General features: G+C 40.3%; 1 protein-coding gene across 1 annotated transcript; it reads left to right on the forward strand.

Annotated features, from left to right (window-relative positions):
* Positions 1–5,835: 5,835 nt before the first annotated feature.
* On the forward strand, positions 5,836–9,875 carry Ghsr (growth hormone secretagogue receptor). Its single transcript, XM_015494344.2, has 2 exons — positions 5,836–6,674; positions 9,527–9,875. Exons 1-2 carry the CDS (start codon positions 5,879–5,881, stop codon positions 9,829–9,831), a joined length of 1,101 nt encoding a protein of 366 aa, XP_015349830.1. The 5' UTR covers positions 5,836–5,878; the 3' UTR covers positions 9,832–9,875.
* The last annotated feature ends 464 nt before the right edge of the window (positions 9,876–10,339 follow it).

The raw sequence follows: 10,339 nt of genomic DNA on the forward strand, positions 1-10,339 counted from the left end.
TTATTGTAAGTGCTATATCTGCAAAGACATTAGTGCAGTCACCAGGTCTTAGGGGTCATGTAAAGAAGAAAAAAATACCTTTGTTTTCAAAGTACTTGCAGTCTGCCTGAAGAAACATGGCAAAGACTGTACTTGTTTATGCAAGTTTAGAACCCTGGGAATGATCGTGTATCTTCTGTCCTTTATAAAAGTTCCTTTCCTAATCTCTCTTGAAGATGGAGTAGGTCAATGTAATATACGTGAGGGTTTTGAGTTGGACTTAAGAAAATCTTCTTTCCCTCCTCACTAGCTTCTTGCATAGAATTCATTTGGATGATGAGCCCCAGCATCAATCTTGAGCCACACAGCAACCTTGCTATTGGAATTCTTTCACAGAGGATGGGGGAGCAGACAGGCAAAATGAGCATGAGTTCCTCATATCAACCCTGGATATCCCAGAGTCTGATTTCTTTTAGATGAAAAACAAATCTATGAACTTCTATCTTATTTTAGTCTCCACTTTAGATTTACTGATGTATATATTCAATTCTAGTCCTAATTAATACAGGAAATAAGATCAACAAGTAAATATTTTAAGAATAAAATAAAAATGCAATTACAGTTTAATAGAAGAAATGACTCATGGATGGTACAAATCAAGTCTGCAGAGTATAACTGTTGAGCCTGGGCTCTGAAAATACATATAGAAATTTGAAATAAGATGAAATAAATACCGTGAATTGTTAGTAAAAAATAAATTTTTAAATAAATAATAACTGGTTGGAAAAAAATTAAATTGGATCCATACATCATTTCATGTACCAAGATCAATTGCAAATGGATTCAGAATATAAATGTTAAAAGAACCTCAAAATAATAGAGCAAAACAGAGATAAGTGTCTTTATTACTTGGCAATGGGAAAAGCTTTTATAAATATGATTCAAAATCCAGAAGCAATATCAAGAAAGAAAGGCATTTTGATTACGCATAAATTTAAATCTTTTGCATGTCAAAAAAGGGGAAAAAATCTCATAAACAAAATTGAAAAGAAAAACCCCAAGGCAAAATTGAAAAGACAAATGAGTAGCATATTAAAATATTTTCAATTTATATTATCCCGAAAGGATATCTTCACAACACAAAATGTTCTCCAAAAATCAACCTTCAAAAGCAGAAAAATGAGCAAAAGTAATAGCCCAGCCGTTCATGTTTAAAAAGGCAAATGGCCCTTAAGTATGTACGATGGTTAATCTCACTCAATATAAAATGCAATGTGCAATGATCAAGTCAAATAACACTCCCATCTCCTTGAACATTAATCATTTCTATTGGGAATTTTCCTCCTTTTCTTATTAATTTGGAAATATATCCTAGAATGTTCCAACCAATCATTACCCGACTATGTTACAGAAAACCAGAACCAATTCCTCATGTGTTTTGGTTCCCTTTCTCTAATCTCTTTCCATCCGATCTCCCAACCCTGACCTTCCCAGTTCTAGTGACCACTATTCCACTCTGTTCTTCTATAACAATTTTCCCCCAAATGAGTGAAAAATGTGCGATATTTGTCCTTCTAGTTTGGCTAATTTCACTTAAAAATCATCTTGCTGTGGTACACTTGATGCCCATTTGCATGTTTTCTTTTGACAAATGTCTCTTTAGATTTATAGTCCATATCAAACTGAATTATCTGTGGGGGGTGGTGTGAAGTTTTTGAAGTTCCTCATGTATTTTGGATATTAATTCCTTGACTAGTTGGCAAATATTTTCTCCTCTTTTGTGATTGTCTCTTCATTCTGTTGTCTCCTTTGCTGCTCAGAACCTTCTTAGTTCGATTCCATGTGTCTGTTCTTATCTTGTTGCCTGTGCATTTGATATTCTATTCAAAGAAGCTTTGCCTATATCGATGATGTCATGAAGTATTTCCTCTGTGTTTTCTTGTAGTCATTTAATAATTTCAGTTCTTATACTTAGGTCTTTGACCTAATTTGAGTTGATTTTTGTGTATGGGGAAAGTTGGAACCGAGTTTATTCTTCTATATGATTATCTATTTTTGCCAACACCATTTATTGAAGAGACTGTCCTTTCTTCAATAGAAGTATGTTCTTGGCACCTTTGTCAAACATTAGTTGGCTGTATAGATGTAGATTAATATCTGGGTTTATTACTATGTTCCATTGGTCTATTTGTAGGTATTCATGCTAGTACCATGTTGATTTGGTCTAGTATATCTTGAAGTCAGGCATTGTGATACCTCCAACTTGGTTTTGTTTTTTGCTCAGGATTGCTTTGGTTATTCTGGGTCTCTTGTGGTTCCACATGAATTCTAGGATTATTTTTTCTAATTCTGTGAAGAGTGTTATTGGTATTTATTTTCCTTTTTGATTAGTATATTATGATTACACATAATAGTGGAATTCATTGTTACTTGTTTATACATGCACACAATATAACAATATAATTTGGTAATTTTTATTCCCTGGTATCTCCCCTTTGTCTCTTCTCCTCCCCTAATCCCCTTCCTCTACTCCTGGTTTTTCTTCTTTTATCATGAGATTCCCCCAACTTTTTTTCCTTTTTCCTTTCTAACTTCCATATATGAGAGAAAACACAAGATCCTTAACTTTTTGAGTTTGGCTTATTTTGCTTCACTTACTGTTCTCAGTTTCCATCCATTTTCCTATAAATGACATAATTTTATTCTTGTTTATGTCTATATAAAACTCCCCTGTATATACATACCACCCTTTCTTTGTTCATTGGTCCATTGACAGATGCCTAGACTGGTTCCATCGTTTGGCTATTGTTTACTGTGTTGCTATAAACATGGGTATGCATATATTACTGTAGTACGCTGACTTCAATTCCTCAGGATAAATACTGAAGAGTGGTATAGATGGGTCATATGGTGGTTCCATGCTAGACTTGTGAGGAGCCTCCATATTGACTTCCATAGTGCTTGTACTAATTTACCATCCCAACAACAGTGTAAATGTGTTCTTTCCCCTCATCCTTTCTAGCATTTGCTATTATTGAAATTTTTGATGACTGCTGTTCTAATTGGGGTGAAACGATTTGATTTGCATTTGCCTAATTGCTAAAGATATTGAAAACTTTTTCATATGTTTGTTGGCTATTTGTATTTCTTCTTTAGAACATTTTCTCCATTTTACCCCATCTTATATAATACTGACTATTTGGGGATATATTTAAATAAACTATTCTTCATTTTGAGTTTGTCTGATGTTTTATAGTACTTAAAGTTTTGCATTTCTAGCTGGAAGGCTATATAAATGACACTGCTCTTCCTTGGGTATATCTGTGGTGATGTTAATTTTGATGTTTTGCTTAGACTGTTTTTGATTTATCTATTGTATCATCATCTATTACATCATCACCATAATCTTCTTCTTTAAAGAAAAAAAGCATATATCCTATCTCTATCTACAGAAAGCACCATATTGCTGCAGGGGCCAAAACAATGTGTCTCTTCAAATGTACTTACAAAAACTGTACTAAAGCTGCTTATATAACTACATTCTCTCCCTGGACTATAAGTGTATAGGTGCAGCATTATCTGGGATTTATTGATTTTGTGATTTTCCATGCTTAGCACATAATTAAAGACAGTTTTATATATTTTATAATAAAATTTTGTGTTATAAATAAACATCAATTTCAATAGTGCCTTTGCTTGTTCTTGATCATACAATACAGATTCATCCACATTTTAGAAAATGGTTGAGTTCATCTACATCATGAACAATATTTTATTACAGTAGTTTTTTGAATTTTTTTCATCTTTCTCTTCCCACTTATCAGCCATAGCTTTAGCACTGACTAGAAGTATGTCCTACAGTCTTTTCCTGATTCTCATTCTTTAACAATAACTTTATAATATTTTGATTTGTCAAGTTCTCTCTGTGTCCCCACACATAAACCTGATAATGTAGAGCTGGGAGTAGTGAGGCAAATTATTAATTTAAAAAAATCCTGTAAGTAACTGAAGGTTTGACTTGGTTGTAACATTTATTAAATACTAGTTAGAAATAAAGTTTTTTAAAAGTCAGTTTTGTCCAAAGTGTGTAACACAGCAGTGCAAACAAGCTACTACATGTAGTCTACTCACCAGTGTATGGTATATATCAAATTTCTCTCTTGCAGTTCCTCATAGTGTGGGATCTTTCATGCACATGTGCACAATCCAGTGTTAGGTTTCAAGCGACTTGAAATAATAAATATCTTGCAAACCATCTGTCAAAGGCATGTGTAAGCACACTCCAGTACCTGAAAACCCTCATATGCATGTAATGGATTTTTGTTAAAATCAGGGCCGATGAACACTGATGGGTTTGGTTAAGGCAGTGGCTTAATACTCAAGTGTGCCTGGGAGAGGAGACTCTTCCCCCCTACTCATTGGAGCCGGAGAGAGTCTTTAAAGAAAGTGCGGGCGGCGGGGCAGTATCTCCCCGGGGGTGCTGCGGTGAAAGGCACTGACCGCTGGCCGAGGTGCTGAATACTTTCCCCGGGCCGCAGGCAGGAACAGGCCTGTCTAGCGCCAGTTCTGGGACCCCCTGCAGTCTCACACCTTCAGGTGTCAATTCCCAGATCTATGCAAAGATGCACAGGGTGTGTATAGGGGAGTCACCTCCGGAGTCGGGGAGACCTCCGACTCATTCCCACTGAGTACAGCTTCTGCTTCTCAACAGCAACCACAATAACAGAAACGCAGTTCGTATTTATTTATTGAGTGCCTAATGTGTCCTTGAAATCCCCTCCCAGTGGTTTTTACAATATTTTCGCAATTAAACAAACAAAACCTAAGCTCAGAAGGTTAAAGACCTGCCCCAAGGGAACACAGCTACTAAATGGCTGATATCTGCGCACGCTCGACCTGTACTAGTCTCACAGCCTCTTCTCTTCCTCTTACTACCTATTAGTTACATCTTCCTCTCCTTAGTTTACATCAGGCAAAGCTAATCTCTTATACTGCATGCCCCCTACCAACCCAACGCCAAGTTGGAGGCGTGTACAAAGACTGGGATCCAGGACAAGATTACTTATTCATCTGGATCCTACCCTCTTCAGAAATCCAAACCTAATGGGTGATCCAACTCTGGTCTTCCAAATCCTGAGCAAGGAGTCAGTCACATCTCTGAACTTTTTTCTCCTCGTGAACAAGATGGTGAAGCTCTTCCCAGGTGCACTCCTGTCTCCTCCAGTTCGAATACAATCTCGAGGTCCTTCTTTTTGCTTCCTACCCCTTTCTCAAATGAGGTGGACACGCTTGCTTTTTCTCCTCACCAGGTTCTCAACCAACTCTACTCTTGTTGAGCAAGAACTCAGGTCCCAGCTACTGAAAGGCATGATCCCCTCCTCCATCGCCACGTCCCCACCCCCACCCCCACTCCTGGAATGACCTGTCCTTGCGTGCCACGCTAGCGCCCGAGGCTCAGGAGAGAGCCACTCAAGCTCCAGCTTTGCACAGCCTCGACTCTGCGGAACTCCCGCGCTGGGACGCTTCGGAAGTGCGAGATGCAGCTAGAGCGAGACGGTGAATGCCAAGCGAGGCTGCTCCGGTGACAGGTATGTGTGCAATCTTCGGTCGGAGGCTCGGTTGGGAGAAAGGGACTTTGGGGAAGAGGGTGGAGGAAAGGGGAGGTGCTAGAGAGAGCAGCAGGTCACACTCTCCCTCTCTCCTCTCCTTTCCCTATCTCACCTTTCCACTGGACTTCTGCTCTTTCGCCCCGGTCTTTCCTCTCCAAGCATCTTCCCTACGCGCCCGCGTCTGCTGCTTCTTCTCACTCTCCCGCGCCTAAGGGACCTTCTCAGGGGCCAACTTGATCCAGACTCTCAGCACAGTTGCGTCCCGGTGCCATTGAAGCTGAGCCTGCAGCATGTGGAACGCGACGCCAAGCGGGGAACCGGAGCCCAACCTCACGCTGGCGGACCTGGACTGGGATGCACTCCCCACTAACGACTCCCTGGTGGACGAGCTACTGCCGCTCTTCCCCGCGCCGCTGCTGGCGGGCGTCACAGCTACCTGTGTGGCGCTCTTCGCGGTGGGCATCGCGGGTAACCTGCTCACCATGCTGGTGGTGTCGCGCTTTCGGGAACTGCGCACTACTACCAACCTCTACCTGTCCAGCATGGCCTTCTCCGACCTGCTCATCTTCCTCTGCATGCCCCTCGACCTCGTCCGCCTCTGGCAATACCGGCCCTGGAACTTTGGCGACCTGCTCTGCAAACTCTTCCAGTTCGTCAGCGAGAGCTGCACTTATGCCACGGTGCTCACCATCACAGCGCTGAGCGTCGAGCGCTACTTCGCTATCTGCTTCCCTCTGCGCGCCAAGGTGGTGGTCACCAAGGGCCGGGTAAAGCTGGTCATCTTGATCATCTGGGCCGTGGCCTTCTGCAGCGCGGGTCCCATCTTTGTATTAGTCGGGGTGGAGCACGAGAATGGCACCGACCCTCGGGATACCAATGAGTGCCGCGCCACCGAGTTCGCGGTGCGCTCCGGACTGCTCACAGTCATGGTGTGGGTATCCAGCGTCTTCTTCTTTCTGCCTGTCTTTTGCCTAACTGTCCTCTACAGTCTCATCGGCAGGAAGCTGTGGCGGAGGAGACGCGGAGATGCAGCGGTGGGCGCCTCGCTCAGAGATAAGAACCACAAGCAAACTGTGAAAATGCTGGGTGAGTATCAGCGCACCCTTGGGCTTCCTCTCCGAGGCTCTCTCCTCTCCCTGCGTGCTTTCCCACTTCTCTCTGATTTCCAGTTTCTATTTATTTCTCCCCGAGTCTCTCCCATTCCTCTGGGTCTGTTTCTCTGTGTGTCTCTCAAATATTATTCCCACCCTTCCTTAACTCCCCCCTCCCCATTCCCCTCCTTCCAATCTTTCCCCCCTTCTCCTCTTGCCCCTGACCCTCTAGGTAATTGTAGTCTTGACATCTCTTTTAGTCCCTCTCTCTTTGTCCTTTCTTCTTGTATCTTCTTTCTCTTCTTCATGGGAAAAATGACCCACCTTTGTCATTCCCTAAAATCTATTTTATCTCAGCCCGGAAACGCGTTTCAAAACTGAGATATTTCACAAAAGGTGAGGTTAAGCTTCCTGCTTCAAATAGAATTTGTGTCATTCTACTAGACATTATTATTACTATGTGTATATAGGTGACTGCATTGACCAATATGATTCTGCAACCTGTACACTCAGAAAAATCAGAAATTATATTCCATCTGATTCAAATGTATGATATGTCAAGGTCATTGTACTGTCATGTGTAACTATTAAAACAAATAAAAAAATTAAAAAATAGAATTTGTGAATATCAAAGTTACATCAAGGAAAGCAAGCATCAAAGCTAGAAAATATTCATTCAGTGGCAAATTTAACCAAAACCATGATCCCTTTGGATGATTCTGTTAGAGATGATTCATTCTTTTCTTTCAATTTTGTGATTTGTTTTCTGCCCTGCATTTTCGTGGGAAAATCACATCAACTCTGTTAATCCTGCTGCTATTTATATGGTTTTGTAAAGAAGTCAGTGACAATCAGTGCTTAGGTCTCCTTATGTTTGTTGTCATAATTACCTGTCTTTCTAGGTGGCATAAACTAGGGTAAGGTAGAATAAGCTAGGGTAAGCAGAGCTCCAACAGCAGAAAGGGAGACCATGGAAGCTACAGGACTTACTACCCTTAAATGGCCCTCCAGGAACATCTGGATGCAGTGTCACAACTAGTGTGCTGAATGTTTATTGTATGAATTCAACCTCTTTAAAGATGTGTGTTTGGTACAGGTGAAGTAGCAAATGGAAACATGTCCATACCCAAGCAAAATATTAATTCTGCTTGCTTTCTCAAAATCAGCATCTGATATTATGTTAGTTGGTGTTTTAATCACCATTTCATACCCATTGGCATATTTAATGCTTCAAAGAAGTTATTCCAGGATGGTTTCATATTTGCAATTTTATAAATCCAAGATCCTGCATATTAAAGTTATGAGAGTTTATTTAAGGAATGTCAGATTTTATTTCTAGACCAGTGATTCTCCCTATGTGAATCATGGATTGTAAACCTGCTTATGTCCTGAAGGGGACTCCAAGCTCTCATCTGTGACATTCATGTTTCTGCTATGGTAGTTAAGTTGTAGTTCAGTTGTTACTGTGTAACTTAGTTTTGAGAATAAGTTTAGTAATTTCCTGCAGTTTTTTTTTTTTAAGCCATTAGTTGCCTCCTTGGAGTCTCAACATCAATGCTAATTTTCTTCTTATTTTGACAATTGAAGGGGATCACTAAAGTAGTACAAGGGTTGAAACAGTAGTTTTACCTTTGCTTTCTGAATTTCTAAAAACTTACTCTAAAAGTTTAGAAGTCTTGGAAAAAAATCTTAAATGAGCAAAATGAAGTTTTGGATGGATGATAATGTTGATTAGTTTAAAGGCTTTTTATACCTTACTTAGGTCTATTGTAGGTGACATAGACATCTCCGTATTTTTTAATCTTGTTTACAAAGGCAGAAGGATTGCAAGTTTGAGGTGAGCCTGGGCAATTTAGCAAGACCGTGTTAAAAAGGGCTGGAGATGTAGCTCAGTGGTAAGGCACTCCTGGGTTTTCAATCCCCAGTACTGTTAAAAAAAAAAAAAAAAAAGTCAATCCTCTGTAAAACTTTAAAAAAAAAAAAAAAAAGGAAGTTGGACAATGTCATGGCCCACCCCTTCAGTCCCAGCCATTTGGGAGGCTAAGGTCAGAAAATCACTTAAACTCAGGGATTCAAGGCCAAGACTAGCATTGGCAAGATTGTAAATCCTCATCTAGGGAGAGGGGTGGAGAGGAGAAGAGAGGGAAGGAGAGAGGAAAAGAGGTAGGTACCCTGCTCTCCTTCCTACAGATTTTAATACTGCAAGTCCATATTATATCCAAGGAATCTGTATTTTTGAAGCACCCAGGAAACTCTGATTCACAGATACGGTTGAGTACCTTACCTGATATATGTTTGTGTCGTATCTAACACATTTAAAATGATAGATTACTGTGAAAAATTGGCTTCAGCTGAGTCAATATGTCAACTCAATCACAAAATCAAATAGCTCAACTAGAAGTGACTGGGAAGTTCAATAAGTATCTACTGTGGTTCAGTCAGTCAGTCTTTGTTAAAATGGAAGAGGGGGAAAAAAGAGCACAGCGTTCCTCCATGTCAAGAGCAGTACATAAACCGATGTGATTCTGCAATCTGTATTTGGGGTAAAAATGGGAGTGCATAACCCACTTGAATCAAATGTATGAAAGATGATATGTCAAGAGCTTTGTAATGTTTTGAACAACCAATAAAAAAAAGTGAGAAGAAACAGATGAAGTTAATTTTGATAATATATTTAACCAATTATATCAAAAATTTATTTCAGTTTGTAAAAAAAAAAAAAGAGCAGTACATAGTGTTTCTCAGTGTCCACCTTATACATACTCAAAACCAACTAAATTTTAAAAATAGAATGTCATTTGCAGTAACATTTCTGGAAGTGACGATCTCTCTCCCATTTCCTTTCAGCTGTAGTGGTGTTTGCTTTCATCCTCTGCTGGCTGCCCTTCCACGTGGGGAGGTATTTATTTTCCAAATCCTTTGAGCCGGGCTCCCTGGATATTGCTCAGATCAGCCAGTACTGCAACCTCGTGTCCTTCGTCCTCTTCTACCTCAGCGCGGCCATCAACCCCATTCTGTACAACATCATGTCCAAGAAGTACCGGGTAGCGGTGTTGAAACTTCTGGGATTTAGTTCCTTCTCCCAGAGAAAGCTCTCCACTCTGAAGGATGAAAGTTCCCGGGCCTGGACAAAATCTAGTATTAATACATGACAGACACATTGCTGAGCAGTCATCGCTTATTATTCTACACTGGAAGCCATCGCACAGCGGAACTTGGGAGGAAAGCTGGAGGTCGGTTTTGGAATTAGGGACACTTGGATCTGGAAACAGGGGAAAGAAAAGAGAATTTGTAGGGTATGAGCAGTTTGATTGTACACTCATCAGTGTTCTCACACGCTATTCCTGCATCTCCCCCCTCCTTCTATGATTTGCTTTCTGCAGCTGGTGCTTTGCAATTCAGAGAAAGGAAGAGGTGCCATTAGGGCACTCAACACTAAATCAGATTCGCTTTCTCACGAAGGTCATAATTATTTGGCTAAATAGAATGACATTAAAATTTTAAAACATGACTTTAAAAAAAACTAGCAATTTTCCTAAAGCTCTAGAGCAGTGCTGTCCAAGAGAAAAGTAATACAGGTCACCTAAGTAATCATTATACAATGATTCATGAGAAATTTACATTCTATTTGTCACAGTAAGTCTTTGAAGTCCAGCATGT

This window comes from Marmota marmota, unplaced genomic scaffold, assembly GCF_001458135.2.
Source record: "Marmota marmota marmota unplaced genomic scaffold, marMar, whole genome shotgun sequence".
Classification (NCBI taxonomy): domain Eukaryota; kingdom Metazoa; phylum Chordata; class Mammalia; order Rodentia; family Sciuridae; genus Marmota; species Marmota marmota.